Source organism: Python bivittatus, unplaced genomic scaffold (genome assembly GCF_059951505.1).
Source record: "Python bivittatus isolate LINGU-HERP-01145 unplaced genomic scaffold, Pbiv_v1 ctg000670_np1212, whole genome shotgun sequence".
Lineage (NCBI taxonomy): Eukaryota > Metazoa > Chordata > Lepidosauria > Squamata > Pythonidae > Python > Python bivittatus.
In genome coordinates, this window is record NW_028277094.1 from 4,254,497 (window position 1) to 4,271,530 (window position 17,034).

General features: G+C 37.2%; 1 protein-coding gene across 4 annotated transcripts in view; it reads right to left on the minus strand.

The window, feature by feature from the left end:
- Positions 1-547: 547 nt before the first annotated feature.
- The window catches only part of DIAPH2 (diaphanous related formin 2), a 259,065-nt gene continuing 242,578 nt past the window's right edge, over positions 548-17,034 (minus strand). For all 4 annotated transcript variants that reach the window (XM_088151773.1, XM_088151771.1, XM_088151772.1 and 1 more), the window contains one exon: positions 548-6,884. In XM_088151773.1, coding sequence (XP_088007899.1) covers positions 6,820-6,884 — 65 coding nt within the window. In that variant the 3' untranslated portion in view covers positions 548-6,819. The remainder of the gene's footprint in view (positions 6,885-17,034) is intronic.

Consider the following 17,034-nt stretch of genomic DNA (forward strand, 5'->3'; position numbering starts at 1 on the left):
AGTTAAAATGGCTTGAGATGCCATTAGAAACCTAGTGTCATCTAGTTCTAGGAACAGGAATTTGTGTTCCAAGAATGTCTGGTTCTTATGTAACATCAGATGCTGTCCTTCTTCAACCAGGCCTCATGATAGTGCTTCATCTTCAACGCTGGAAAAATATCTACAAATTCCAGGAAATGTCAGTTTTCTGGAAAAGAAACTTGCTATTTCTGATTTCACCTGCAATGGTCCTAGGACCAAACTTTGCAGTAGTACGTCTGCTGCAGAACTGAAATCTGGTTGCTGATTTACATGTTGCTGTCTTAATATGGATGATTTGCAAACAACTTTACCTGGATGATCTGACTGGCAAACAACTCTCTTTTATTTCTCAACCCTCATTTTTCAGAATAAGATCTCTTCTCAAAATGGTTCTGGTCCAAAGTTTTCTATTATGTTCTCAAACTACTACTTTCAGTCTGAAGCGTTCATTTTAGCGTCATAAATTATCTGAAACTGAATGGTGACATTTATCATGTTATCACAAGAATCTCAGTAACTCAATGCATTTGAAATAAAACAGACTGATTTTAATGTGCTCAATACAATGTGTGTTATATTCTTAATGTGTACCACCAGCAACTGACAGTTTAAAAAGAATATAATCATTTAGATTTTTTTTTAAATTAGTTATACAGAAGGCATTCTCCATTCTAAACAAATATATTTGATACTTTAAAATTTAAAACAAACAAAAACAAATCACCTTCCAAACCCTCAAATCTATAATGGTGTTAAGAAATATTAAATATATACAATATATTTGAAAGCAAAAGCATTTTTTTTTAAACAAGTTAAGAAGATCAGTTGTTGACCCAGCTCTAAAATAATCAAAACAAGTTTTCATTTGCAAATAAGGAATGTTGGCATTACACAGAAATAGTTTAGGCCTTTTAGTGCATATTTATAATGTACTCATCTTACAAAAAATATTTAATACCAGCCAACACAGAATTTTGTGGTTAATGTGTATTGAAACTGATGGAACCTAGAAGAAGTTAATTTTTACTAGATTAAAATTTAAATACAGTTTGTAAAGCTGCTCACTAAGAGTACATGGAAAAATGAGCAGTGTACATATCCCTGGCCCTAAAATTCTTTCTTCAAACTTTTTAAAGTGCAAAGATCTATGGCTATAACTAGCAAATATAAAGATTAGGGGAATATTCCCCCTGTCATGCATCCCGAGAAACATGTGGAAGAATTGCTTGAAAGGAGATCATTTAATGAGAAATCAGAACTCAGATTATAACCAGGTCACAGAAAACTGTTGGTGTCTAATGTAATGTGTTTTTTGTTGTTGTTGTTTCAGAGGTATTTATTCAGATGTGGGAACCATCAAGTATCTCAGAAACCCATGGTTTCAGACATCCATGCAGTGTTTAAGCAGCCCAGTTCAAAATGAGACATGGATTCCTCTCCCCTCACCCCCAAATATGTATCTGGAACTTTTTTGCTTCAATATAAGGTAGTCCCCAGAAATAATTGGGGGACATCCTGATATTGAATAATCTTTCAAATCTGCTGGGATGAATGGAAACCAATATAGGGATCCCACATACAATGCTGTTGATAGGATCTTAGTCGTCTCACGCTACTAAGTTATTAAATGAAACATTTTTGAGTATTAGAGCATTAATATTAATTCATACCTCTGTTTGTATACACAGCTTTATATATATTAGAATATACATACCAGGTACCTCATGCCTTATTTATGTGTTGATATAATGTGTTATAGTGAGGGTTTCACTATCCCTAATAGCGCTAGGGATTAACATAGGTTTAGAACAGTGTTGTCCAAACTTGGTCACTTCAAGATGAGTGGAGTTGAACTCCCAGAATTCTGGGAGTTGAAGTCCACTCATCTTGAAGTGGCCAAGTTTGGACAACACCGGTTTAGAATAATGCTGGAAACGGTGCTGTAGAATGGGAAAGTGACCTCAACATATTGATATTCCAGCACTGACCGCTATGCTATGCTATGGGAGTTGCAGTAACAGACTAACAGTAGAGGGGCAATTTCTGAAGTTTGGAGTTGTTTCTTTTACTTAAAAAAAAATACTTATAAACCAGGAGGATTGCAACCAGTTCTAAGTCTAGCTACCTTATGGATATAAATATGTGGAGATCAGTGGTTTGAATAGTTTTAACAGCTTTTTATTTTGATCTGTCACAGGACCAATTTGAATCTGTCCAGACAAGTCGGGAAAACCATCGACCTTCATCCATGTCTGACAATCAGTGCTGCTGAAATGTCTGTGTTTCCTCAGACAGCCACAGCTGGACTGCTTCAGTGGAAGCTTTGATGAACTTTACCTCAACAAAGTATTATTTAAATTCAGTTGCCTTGCTGCTTTTCTTCTTGTTATTAAAATGGAACCAACACATTTTCCCTAAAATGCAGATTTATGGAAAAGAATGGTAGCCAACGCCACACATTTTCTTATTTAACCCCGGAGTCTAATCAAGGCCGATCAGACTGTTTATTTTACTTGCTAATGTCCTAAATATTACCTTGTATTAACAAAAACAGTAAGTTGTGGCAGAAGCAAATTTTGCAGTTTACTGGAAAGGATGCCAGCAAAAAGCAAGCAGGGAAGCAATAAAAACTGTGAACACCTGGTTCAGATATGAGGACTACTACTCACTCTGGGGGAAATTGTGTCTTCTGAACCGGTTCCTAGCCTGGGAACAAATAAGCAAACTCATGTCAAATTAAATTTATAATGTCACTAATACCAAAGGAGAAAAGTAGCTAAGATGCTAGATATCCACGATGGGATTTCAAGCATGGACTTTGTTATCTCAAATGGTTCATGAGGAGCACCTCGACTGGATCAGGCCTACACTTTACTGACTGGATTTTTACATACTGTTGCTTTCCAGAATTGTGCCATTCCTCTTTTGGCTGTTCTTTGTGTCCTAATAGGAAAGGGGCAACAACTGGAGATGTGTTATTTATTACTTTATCTTCGTTTCTATAATAATATATTAATGGGTTAGTCTGAAAACACAGTGTGAGGAGACAAAGGGAAACCATCTTCTCCAATTCAAGGTGGCCCCAATCCAATTCAGGTCTCCGGGGGGGGGGGGGAGCATGTGTTAGATTTGAACTTTCTCATCCAGTGTGGCTTGCTGGTTTCTTTTTATGTACTTGAGAAGGAAAGGAAGAAAGAATGGCCCACGTGTAATAAAACAGCACTCTGAGGTAGGGTGTGTGTGTGTGTGTGTGTGTGTGTGTATGTATGTATGTATATATATATACAATATGTCTGTGTGTGTGTTTTGAATATAGCTAAATATCTAGGTATACAACATTATATATATTATATATATACATATGTCATAAGCTGGTAAATAGTGGTTAGCACTAATAGGTAAACTTCAGTCACTGTCATCTACATTTGTAATACAGATTTAGAAGCGTGCTGTTTAAAGTGACTTGTTTATAAATTTTTCATAGTGGTTTGGTTACAACAAATCAGTTAGCATTGTCTACAAGAGCGTTTAGCTTTTGGCGAGCTTTTATTTCTGCCTTTGCACTATCACTTAAATGCTGGATAGGGTGGTTGCAAGATCAAAGCACAAACTATGTTTATGTGAGGTGTACTGCATAGCCTCCTAAGCATGTGTGGGGGATTTTCCTTGAAAAATGACTAGTAGTTACTGATAATTTACTTATTTTTAAGTAAATGAAAGTGTGTGTGTGTGGTGTAGGCTCTACCCAAAGATATAGAACCAGAGAATTTAGCTTTATTTCATATACCTAAAGAGAGTTTTAGAATGATAATACTTGCAAATAGCTCTATATGCTATGAATAACTTGGAGCCTCTCCACTAATTCCTTTTTTCTTGGTTTATTCTTTTAAATTTCTTTCCCTGCGCATAAATAGATATGTGTGTTATATGTGTGCATATGTGAATGCCCATGCATTTATATGTCTCTGTGTGTTTTTGTGAGTGATGAACACATTTTTTGGTACTTTTTTGTTCTCAAAATTAGCAAATAAGGCAAGGGCAAATTAGGAAGATGTTCGACTTCTAGACTACATTTTCCTAGGAAGGAAAGTAAACATATGACAAAACAGGAATCACATCAATAGCAAAATCAAGGTTGTTTTTTTTAAAAAAAACCTTGAACATTAAAGTGAATAAAAAGTTATCAAAAGATTCAATTATCTGACATGAAGTTCAGAAAATACTTTTTGATTTTATAAATACAAATATCCTCTATTTACAATATATATTTTTCTTTTTGCTTTATTAAGGTACATGCCTTTTAATTTACATAAAATATTCCAAAAGCAGAGTGAGTGGGCTGAGAAAATTGAAGTACCAAAACATGCTTAGATGATATTCTGCATTTGCTCCTTTTTTAGATTTTTGTTCTTTAAAATCTCTAGTTGCCAACTATTGGCTTGCTCACCAGCAAAATGTCAGGAAATGAAAAATAATGCAGCCATAATCATTAATGGTACAGAAAAAAAAAATCTGTAACATGTTAAGAAGGTTATGTTTATAGATGCTCTGATAATTTCATTAATGTTTTGGCTTTCAATTTCTAGGAAATTACTTACGTCATTATGAGTTTCAATGCACAATTGAAAACACTGTAGATTAGAAAACACTTTGTACATTCACATGAGTTATCATTTTGACTTTATGTATTAAATGAGTTTTGAGTCTCAATGTGTGTGCCAGAGAAATGCAAATTAGACTGATAATGAAAGAACATCATTGCTTACTTTATGCCTATTAATAAATTCTTACAGAGTGGGAAAAAAATTCAGAATGCTATCTCTTTTACTAAAACTATTAGTCATTGTCGGAAAGATCTGTAGCAATATGTCAAGTGTGCCATTTGCTAAGCTGACATCCTATTTCTACAAAACAACAGATCTTATCCACTCCCTGTGAAATTAGTATGAGTTTCTGAACTTTACAGCAGACATAAGTAGACCCTCAAGGTTTGGTTCCTCATACAGCTGAACTTGTAAGCAACTCCAATACTGATAGATGAGTCTAAAGTACCTATGAGATGCTGGTTTTGAATCGAGAGGTTGCAACCTCCTCAAACAAGTTTGGTCTCCTTGTTCAGCTGGAAAGCTTACAAGGTCATCTTACAACAGTTGTCTACTGTAAGTGGTTAAAATCTGTAAGAGGATAAAACCTGATCTTCATCTTGCCCTGTGTTCTTTGGAATAAGAGTGGGCAGTACTGTAAGCAATGTTCTTTTTTCTTGGGCTAACAGAAAGTTATGGATAGCATTCATCTAGAATGTCTCAACAAGGAAGACATTCCCTGTTTAGCCCCTGCAGGAGGTTTTCAATAAGCAAACAATACATAAGATAGGTATACTTTTTTATGACTGATGTTCTAAGAGGCACAGAAACTTCAGAAAATTAAAATGGAAACTTTATGCATTAATGTAGGCCATTGATGTATACGGTCGTGGTTTTGAAACAACTTATTTAGGAATCTTAGCAATGGTGTGATGTCTTTTTAGTTGGTTTGCCTGAGTTTTAAACAACACTTAGAATGGTAATAGCTTCCCTCCGTCACCTTCAAAGTGCCTCAGAGTTGCTGCTGTAAACCTATTGGTGAGAATTGCTTTAAGGTATCTTTTTGCACCTCTAAGAATATTTCTCTAATCATCAGCAGTAAACACAGCACATTCCTTCCTAAGAGAGACACTTCATTCTCTGAAATATGCACACAGACATGCATACACACTGGGACAGAAAGTATTTTTACAGCATACCGCAGAAGTGTGATATTTTCAGTCCATTGAGGTTGATAATCTTTGGGCTAATCAAGAAAAAGTATGGGTCAAAATAGTCCAAAGACATAGAGAAGTGATATGATAGAGGTATTAAGGATTCTCTCTCTCTCTTCATTGTTATTATTCTAGCCCAAAGGTTGTGTACAGTCCATTTGAGTAAACCTAAGAAAACTAATTCTGACTCCTTACTCATTGATAGATTTAAACTCTGAAACTAAGAAAATACAAGAGTACTGGAAATCTGTAGCTGTAAAATTTATATAAGTGCCCAATTAAAAAATCCTTCTTTATATATGGTTGAAACTTGTTCTGCAAATGGTACAGTTTAACTTTGGTTCAATCCTATGATCTTGCTTAAAGCAGTGATAAGTATCTTTCTACCACTGAGGCTATAGATTTGTAATAAAGTTTTGATTGAAACCCAAAGAGCTGAATCCATCATGTTTATATCTTGAAATAGGATTCGAGAAAAATTGACAGGATACTGTCCCCTCATGTTTGCAAAACACAGTGTCTCATCTACTGTATCAGTACATCTAAATTCATTAATATGCAGATTTTTTCTTTTAATGTCAAAATAAGAATTAAAACTGGATCGCCGACCTGATCTTTTGATGCTGTTAATTTAAACAGAAAAATTATCATTCACATCATTTATGAGAACTGCGAATAACTCCCTTAATCATGTCTGCATTCTTAGTTGCCCATTAACAACTACAATACCAAGGAGAGAGAAAGAGAAAGGAATAGAAGCTGATATTTTAACACTGCTTTTAGCTCTTGGATATTTCCTTCGTAATATACACTAAGTGGTTTTTCTTCTTTTCTACACAGGAATGTTTGTAAAAATACATATTTATTCTTCTGGTTTTTATTTTCTAGAATTCCTTTTAAGTTTAATTTCTGCCCATGATTCTTCACACTCTTTTTACACCGTGTCTCCATTTAAAGTAAATAAAACAGCAGTTCTTTGGCACGGGGTGGGGTGGGGGCAATCATACCGCTGCGACAGTTCCATTCTGACGGGAACGTGACCTTTCCAAAGTTACTTTTCGGTTATCTGGAATATAAAGGAAAAGGAAAGAACCGTGTTAAAATTTTAAAACATGGATATTGCAATGTCAAGAGGTTTTCAAGCAGACTGAAATTCATATCAAAGGAATATCTAAATAAATTATTAGGATGTTAGATCGCAGCCATGTTAGAATGCAACTGCCAGGTGGAGTTAAAGAGGTATTGCAATCAGCAATAACTTGCTTTCCTAATCGAAGAAGATAGGGTGATAAAAGCATTGGAAAAATTCCGCTGAATTCTCTCCTAGGATATGGCAAGTGACAGCTAAGTGCTATGGAAAGTGTTACTGTTTAAAGAAGCTTTTCTATCCAGATGCTTTGGGAAGAAAAAAAAAAAGCATTCTTTTCAAGTGCAGGAAATTCACCAACTCTTACAAGAATGATTCCAACATGCAGATTATTCCCTACACACATTGCTGTCATAAAGAGATAGGATCTTCAATTTATAAGGAGTGAATAGTCCATTCCTACACATCCCTCAGATGGGTGATATTAAACAAGATAAACAGCAAATTCAGGATGAAATATTCTTACCTAGCAATTATTACAATGCATAATTATCACGCAGGGAAGGCCTAACTTAGCTAAAAGCCCAGTGTGAATCACGCATAACTGCAATACGGGCAGGATGAACGTATTCATATTTAATATAAATGTGCTATTTCCTTAAACTTGCTTGGCAGATTGTTTGCCCAGGATATTCAAGGGATGAGTAACATTTTCGCTTGGTGTAGACCTCGTACGTCAGCTCAAATCGCATGGCAATGAACAATTTATCAATTTGGCAATAAATCTGGCAGCTTATCTCTTTGAGGAGATAAAATAACGATAGACATTGAAAAGAGAATTAAACATTTGTTGGGCAACAAATGGCTTCAGAAGTATCAGTGAATAGTTCCTTAATCCACTCTTAATTAAGATACCAGAACCAAGTCTCTGAGAATTCATCCTTTTCTACCATCTTCCATTTTGGATACTCTCTGAACATCCTACATTCATGTATGGTACTGACAAAACACACAACTGCAGCTTCTTGATTCTATTACAAAATGGATGATAGGCCTAATCCTTTCCATGAATTCACTGGTTGTGACTGATGGGTTAGGAATTTGTCAATTTGAGTTCAGCTTGCACAACATGCTTAAATAATTCTGGTTCTCCAACAAGCAGAGACACCAGGCAAACATTTTGAAGGATACAGGTAGTCCTTGTTTAAAAACACCAACTGGGGCCAGAAACTCCATTTGACGTGACCATAAGTCGAAAAACCATCTGAGCATGCCGCTTAGCGACAGCAGTTTCACCAGTCCCGGTTGCCTCGTTAAGTGAGGATTACGAGTTGCTAAGTGAGGACCTTACATGATCTTGACTTTCCCATTAACTTTGCTTGTGGGACGCTGGCAGGGAAGGCTCCTTTCTCTTTTATCTGATTGTTCCCTATGCGGCGTCTCTTTCCCCCGTCTCCCAAGGCCATCCTCACGTTCCATCACAGAAACAGATGTAGAATATGTGTCGAAATGAGAAAATTAGATAGGTCCGACCCACACAGCACTCCAGGAAATCAATCCTTTAAGGCCACATGTTTTTGCATAGAAAAGGCAGAGCTGAACAGACCAAGATCCTATATGAAATGAAGTAAAGGTCATCTGGATGCCCGTTATATTTCTACTCCGGTAGCAGCCCATAACACTGAACAAGCAAACAGGGGAAAATGCAAACAGAACAGGTAAATGGGAATGATAGAAGCTGGTGACAAGCTCCTTTGGGCACAGCATTTTGTGCCCACTTCAAACACAGGCAGACAAATTAGATAGTTCTATATTTTTTAAAAGATCAAAGGGCTGGGAGACTTCTCTCCCATAATTCTCCCTACCCCCAAAACTGGGTTAAGACAAGTTTAATCATTTTACATGTTTTAAAAAGTAAGATAAAAATAGAGGAAATCTAAAGAAAACGTGGAAGGCCCAATCAAAACCAGGGTCCTACTGAACATGGGTAAAAGTGTTTATCAAGTTTTCTTCCTGAATCAGATTTTACCTCCTCTCAATGCTTGTCATTTCTAGGGTCAAAAGTTACTGCTTTCAAGACACGTAAGCAGTAATTTGGTCTTCAAAGTGGGAAAGACATGTCCAAGGCTGCTTTGGAGTGGAATGTACTATGAAAATGATAAGGCAAACCATGATCAAACATAGTTCTTGGGTGCTGGGTGAGGGGAGATTTCTCTAAAAGCACAATAAGCAGCTCTGTTACACATATGGTCAAATAAATATTTTAGGGAGAAAGAAATGGACCATAAATGTCAGGGGTCTACAAAACAAGAGGATGGTATATGTTTCACAAATCTGCAGTCTTATATATTGCTCCTCTCAATCATAGAAGAACATTTTGGAGATTGAGGGTGCAAGGAAAACAAATGTCTCCAGGGCACCAAAATTCTCTTGACATTTTTGCTGATTTATGCTGCCTTGAAGCTAGGTATCCTGGGAGTACAGCAAACTCTTGCTGTCAGAACACAATAGAGAACAAGTTGCTTCAAAAAGACTTATCTGGCACATCCAATTCTATCTGCTGGAGCCAAAATCTAATCAAAGTAGCTAAAAGGAATTGGATACAAAAGCAAGGTGGGATGCCCACCATACAGTGACACATGTCACTATAAAAGTCTCCATATCAAGGCACAACTTATATATTTTGTTCCTTTTTTGTATGAACAGCAACACTGGCCTCAGCTTTTGATAAGCTCATGGACAAGCGATTGCTTTGCTATTCCCTTCCTCCTGGCCTTGCTTCCAAAGGAAAGATTATGTGGATAAGTGAGAAGACAGTACTGCACCTTCCTGAGCTTGTGTTCCTTTTATGGGCCATGAGAATAGAGAAGGGAAAATGCATAGTTGTGAGAAAAAGTGGAGGAAGAGAAAGGTTGGGTGGGAAGGACTGTGGTGTGAGCTTGCCTTCAGTGGTGTCCTAGGGAAAGTGACAGTTCAACTTGGGTTACTAGCCAATGGATTTACAAGCAGAGCTGCATGGTGGTATGGGAGCAGACATCTGAAGTTTGCTCTTAGTCTTTGCCAAATATACTCATGCGTAATTAAACTAAATTATGCATAATATACACATCATTAAACTTTGGAATTTGCTACAGCAAGATAAGGTGCTGGCTACCAGCTTGGCTGGCTTCGAAAACAGGTTGGGCCAATTTATGAAAGTCCTAGGGATCAACGGCTATTGGCTTTGACAGCACCGAGAGACTAGAGGAATTCCTTGTGCAGTTGGCTGGCCACTGTGAGAACAGACTGCTGGACTAGATCGGTCAGGACTCTGATCCAGCAGGGCACTGCTTAAGTTCTTATGTCCTTAACCTATAGTATGTACCACCTTTACATGAATGTGACCTTAGCATGTCTTATTACCTTTTTATTTATTTATTTATTTATTTGACTTGTCCCCGCCCATCTCCCCACAACGGGGGACTCTGGGCGGCTTACAACAAACTAAAATCAGAAATACAATTAAAAGTTATAAAAACCAGACATTACAAAAATAAAAAAGCTAAAAAATCCAAGAGGCCAATAGGGGCCACACTAGGCTGCTAAGGGGCCAGCCAACCCCATTTCTGATATCCTCCCTCCCCGCCCCAGGCCAGATGGCAGAGCCAGGTCTTCAAATCCCTCCGAAAGGCCTGGAGTGAGGGGGCCTGTCTTTTGCTATTTCTGCTGTAATTCTCTAACTCTTGTTTGGGATGGTTCAGCTAGCTATAATGCAGTTTTTAAAAAGAGAATTCACTTGCTATCTTAAAATATATTAAGGATGGGCATGTTTGAGAAGTGTAAGAAGTAGCCATTTAGTCATGTTTCTGCCTTTAATAATTTTAGCTGAAACTTCCAGGGGCATAGGCAGATGGGGCCAGTAAATCTGCCACTTTTGTAATTGGGAATAAATTTCAAATATCTCTGCCTGCTGGTCCCTCCCTGCAATATAATAGAAGCATAAAAAAACACACACAAAAACTAGTCAGAAAGGGAGCGAGTGAAATGCAGACCTCCTTTTTAGTTGCAAAACCCACTTAGAGCTCATTTGGATACTGTAATAAAATGTGCCAATGTAGAAATGCACCGATATTGCATCCAATAGGCAAGCATAATGTAAATGCTTTCATTCATTTTTAAGCTTTGTCAGGCGTGACTGTTGTTCTTGCAACAGCTAAAATACAACAGTACTCCAGTAACTCAACTGATGCCTGCAAAGCAAGATGTACCTAGCTTGTAAATCCGAGCTGGAAAAGGAATTATTTCTAGGTTTCGCAGACACCCATGGCTGGATTTTTTCAGTTTGTAGAATGCAGGAGAACAAATCCTAACCTACTAGTAATTTTACAGTAATCTTTCCTTGAAAGAGATAGTCACTTTGCTGCACTCAATAAATCTTTGATATAACCCTCTCCAGCCTTAAAAGCTGATGGCATTTCTCAAAAGACATAACAGCATTTTAATTTCCCATCTCTATAAATCAAGTGAAGAGTCGCCCTGATCAAAACTTGCCATCCATTTCAAAACTGGAATTTTTGCATCTTTTAAAAACTGGGCTTTTTGGACTTCCTATACTTGAAAATTACACACTGGGGACAAAAATGGGCTTGTTAGCATCACCTTATGGGGGGGGGGGGAAATACACACACACAAATTTAAAAGCTCCCAACCTATGTTAGGTAGCTTGGGAGAAACCTACAAAGATTCCAGAGAGAAAAGAGTTTGCTCCCATCTCTCAGATTAGACTTTGGGTAAGTTTAATGTAGTACACAATGATAAAACCAGTCATCTGTACTTCGCAAACAAGAAAAGGAATATAAAGTTAAGTACAGAAAGTGTGAAATTGATTGAAAAGTCAAAACATTTTAGACAGCAAGGGAGTAATCTGACTGGAATTTCTGCACAAACTCTGCAGAAATTAATATGAATTGCAAGTAAACTTAGCAGCTCTGGATGAACAGATCAAAAGTGGGGAGGAAAGGAGAACTGGATCAAGAATGTGACTGCCCTTTCTTCCTTCTATTCTAGAAAGGGGGAAAATGAAAGATTATATGAATTCAGAAGGGGTTTTGGTCCCATATTTCCCCCAAAATACAGAGTTAAGTATCTGGGGAGTATTACTTTTATTTTCTCTAAACTGGGGTGAAGGAATAAGTTCAAAGACTGCCATAATGGAACAATATAAATTGGTTAAATCAAAGCTGATAAAGGTAAATAAACCACATAAAAAGAAATGAATGTCTCCTTAGCAATAACTTTAAAAGCTTTGCAAAATCTGCTCCTTCAGGGTTATTTGTAGCTGAAACAGAAGAGAAGATAGAAAGGAAGCACCCTTGTAAAGGCATTCATATTGTGTACACCTTTGGGAGGCCATGAAAGTGTTAGTATCAAATATTTATTTGTTCATTTAAATCTTGGCTCACCAAAACGCCCTAATGAGATGCACATTTTTTTTTTAATGATTTCATACAATTCCATGGAACTTTAGTACAGTAAAACCAATTGAATTGAGATCCACTTTGGTGTAGTGGTGAAGGCACCAGTCTAGAAACTGCAGGATGATGAGTTCTGGTTCCACCTTAGGCACGAAGCCAGCTGGGTGACCCTGGACCAGTCCCTCTCTCTCAGCCCTAGGAAGGAGGCAATGGCAAACCACTTCTGAAATCTTGCCAAGAAAACTGCAGGGGCTTGTCCAAGCAGTTGCCAGGAGTCACCTCTGACTTGAAGGCACCAAAAGAAAAGGAGCAATCCTAACCCTAACATGGCCAAATAAAGACATCCAAGTACATTTCATTTGCTGCCCAAAAGCTCTGTTATGGTATTTAAAATCAAATCAAATCTGGAGAAACAAAGCCAAACCCCAAATCAAAAGAGTATGACAGGAAGGGTGGTGATACCTGCTGATTCTCAACAAACAGGAAAGAAGCCACCAGCTGACTGTGGTCTGCAATCTAGACCAAAATAAAACTACCACCATTCCCTAAGAAGTAACAGGTTTTGCCCCCAGGAGTGAGAGGAATAAAGTATTTTATTAACATCACCCAGTAGACTGCATATCCTTCAAAAGCAATCAAGGTTTTGTACCTTTTAGAATATGGGTATGCAATCAATGCCCACCCATCCCAACCACTTTTGTGCAAATACCAGGCCCCTAGCATATTCCACAAAACCTTTATGCAGTCCTTGATCCTAAAAGAGTTGGGTATCCATGCTCTGGAAGTCAGTCCCAGCAGTACATCCATGAAGCAACTTGAACAGATTCTATTCTGTCATCCTTTGTTTTCCTTTAAGAACCATCTGACAAAGTTTGCAATAAGGTAACCTGATGCTGTGGTAGATCCCATCCCTTTGTTCAGAACTCCTTCCCAGGGGTATTACAGAAAGGATGATGTGAACTTGCAGAACAGAATAGCATCTCTGGGAAGATTTGGTACTTAATTTGTTCACACCTAGCTTTTGACAGATTTCATTATCTAAGATTAAATATAAATGTTTATTCCACATTAAGCTAGCTTAGGACCCAGGGATTTTGCTTCTTTCTTGATTTCAACTGCTTGCGACTATCATTCATCTGCTCCGTAAAAGCTGGCCTTGGGGAGAAAGGATGAGGATGATGGAGGTAAATGGAAGAAAATTGAGCCAGATGGCCTTTACTCTCTTCTCAAAGTATGATTCAATGACATTCCAAATTGATCTAAGGAAGGGCAATTTTGTACTTCACTGATTAATCCTTTTGTTGCTGCATAGTTTATACAGCATTTTTAGTCTACAATATACAGTATGTTATAAAATTAGATGTTGCTTGTGGCAAGAATGCCTCCTGTCATCACATAGTCAGCCTTGGGGATGTCAGACCATTAGTTTCAAAGGTCTCCATCTGTCCAAGGTAACCCACATACCTCGTGGACATTAAAGCCACCTTTGTTTATCATCCAGCTTGCTTCTCCTTAAGAATTAAGTCAAAACCTTCATTGTCTCAGGAAGTCACTGCCAAGCAAATACTTCATATGGGGTCATTTTAGATGAAACTGCACTAGTAAAAAGAATTAAAAAGCTACTGTGTCAAAAAGGGATTACTTTGCAAAGTAATGTACATTGTCAGCTGCTATTGCTCATAGTAAAGTTGCTTTCAAGAGATGGGTTGAGTTTAGCAATGAGGAAGAACTTTGGAGAAATAAAGCTAACTGTCCATAGGCCAGTGTACACAGAAATTTGACAAGTGGTTTGTGGTTAGCACCTAAGATAATGCTGAATCCTGAAAGGAGATTGAGTAAAACTAGTCAGCTTTTAGGAGAAAAGCCAACTAAGCAGGGACTTCAATTGTCTTGGAATAAAGCAAGCACTGAATGTAGGAAATACTGTGATGATCTCTCTTGCTCTAAGTTACAAGCAAGAGCTAGGAAGATTTAAGGCCTGCCTTCAGCGGAATTAAGTGCAGGGGACGGTATGACTATAGCAAAATCTGCTTCAGGGTGTCTATCAGGAGAGACTGCAGAACAATTAAATTATTTCTATCACTTTTAGTTTTATATCCAGCACTGAATCCAAACATAATGAAGAGGGATTCGGTCTGTATACCTCATAGGGGACTGTCATGGGCCAGTCTGAGCTGTAGCTAAGATGTGTGCGGTAAGAGTAGTGATTACCCCAAACTGCTAATAGACAACAGCAGGCCATTTGACAATCTCTGCTCTATATATGAGCTTCCAGATTAAGCCTATTTCTTTGGTCTAAATAATGAGATGAACTTTTCTTCCCTTCACCAGATGCCTTTTTTTCACACTTGTCTTTTTGCCTTATCCCATCCTTAATTATGTAATGTATACCACTTTTGAACTGACTTACTTGTCTGGAGGAAATTAGATTAATTGTATGTCTTCTCCTCTCCCCGCCGCCCCCAAAGACAAAGATACTATCATGACAATACAGTTTTTCAGAGCAATTCTCCCTAATTTGGTAACTGGAACTGTTCACAGCTGCCTACCTGCTTTCTATTAAACCAGACACAGGCTCATGCTGAGAATTTAAGAATTCAGATAATCCAAAAGCACCAAGTTTTAGTTTTGTCCAATGTACTAAGTCACATTTCACAACAACCAGGGAGAGAGACTCCATAACTGTACAACTAATAGTTAAATAGCATCTCTCTTGAACCTGCTAAGAATTTATAGCTTCAGGAAAGCTAATGGACCCATCATTGTTTGTATTCTCTTGCTGCTATTATCATAGTCCCTTTTCTTTATTCAAGCTCCACCTTTCATTCTAGTTTAAGTACATTTTTGGATGAGGGTGGTCAATCAGATAGCCCTAATGGTAAGGCAGCTAGTAGTAAATCCTTTGGCGAGTCTTAAAGCCATCTGTGGGTGAACTGAGATCAGAAAATATTCCAAGACAAGCAATTCCATTCCTTAAGTCTAGGAACCAGTTTTCTTATTATCTCCTCTGAACTTGCAGATCAATACAACAATTGTACCTTGCTGATTTATTAAATCCCTAACAGACTCTGAGACTAAAAAGAGATTTTTAATGTATCTGCCTTCTGATATCCAGAACAGTGGCACCCTTTCTTTTGGCTAATTAAACTTTTAAATCCCAACTATTTTTAAAAGTAATATAGTTTGAATAAGGCCTCCTAAAAATGCACAGTAAAATAAATCTGAGTGTGACCTTTCAGGATTGACTTAAGATGACATTTATTGGGATTAGTTTCCTTTGTAATGAGAACTCAGAGAAAGATCAAGTGACACTACCTCGCAGCACGGAGTCTGGATGATAATCTATGGGGTGCTGTATTCTATAAGGTCAAACTTAGGGAAGCTGCTGTTTTGGTATGTTGAAACGATGCAGCTATTATATGCATGGTTCTACAGACTTGTTAGAAAAGTTATGCATTGTTAATGAACAATTTTGTGCTCATCTCAACCCATTGGAATTGAGGAACCTACAAATTTAAATAAGTCAATATATCATTCCTTGGCTCGGATGTTGAGTTCATTATTAACAATCACCATAAACATTTATTTATTTGGTTAAATTTTCCCCATCAGGCTTTCTAACCAAAGTGTCCTTAAGGCAGTACACAATAAAATTAATGAAATAGAACATCGTACCTTACAAATCAACCATAAAGCCAATGGAAGGAAAAAGACTACATCAAGACTTCACAGGAAAACCAACCAACCAATCAACCAATGTTGATCATCAAAAAGCAGGTTGTGAATAGATAGGCAAAATGTTCCAAGATCTGGGCAGCAAAACAGAGAAGGCATTTTTTTTCACAATCACTTTATATGTCACAGATGATAAAGGAATATTGAATGGAGATCTCCAAAGGAGGAAGAGTTCACTAAGTAGTTCATATGGAATGAGATAATTCCAAAGGTATCTCCTTTTCAGTCCATTTGGAACTTTTCTTTTTAACACTTTAGCCATTCTTAATGAATGTTAAAAGAACTTGGATTTAAAAATGCTTAAAGTCCTATGTTTTAAAGTCTCTGAAGTGAGACTACTACAAATGTCCTACTAGAGTCCGCTCATGATATGAAGAAAGAGCATTAGATGCCATATAACTGATACTTCCACAGATAATCAATGGACTATTCCAGTACAGTAGCTCCATAATCCTTGATTAATCTGAGCCAAGACTTGCTATGTCTATGCCATGGAACCCATTTTATTGTCTGTAATTGTATTTGCAATATGTAGGACCAATCACACCAGAGTTATAGTTTTCTTAACACTGAGGTCCCACACAAGGGAACTAGAAGGAAAAAGAGCCTTAATTAAAGGAAATAACTCTCAAACCAAAATAAGTGCTGGTACACATATTTAGAAAATAAATGTTCTGCCCACCCACATCAAGATAAAACAGAATATCTTTGGCTCATAGGATAAAGTAAGTTTACGGAAATCTTATCTACTGTGTTACTTTAGTAAAATCCTTATGTAATATCCAGAATATAACAAGGAATAGACTTCATCTCTTGAAATAAAATTAATAAGGAGGCTATGATTGAATTCTAATTACAAGTTATTCTTATTGTGACTCTTTATTCCAGTCTCTTTTTATGTACTGTTTGTGAATAGCATCTTCTCAGCATCTTTCCTTTCC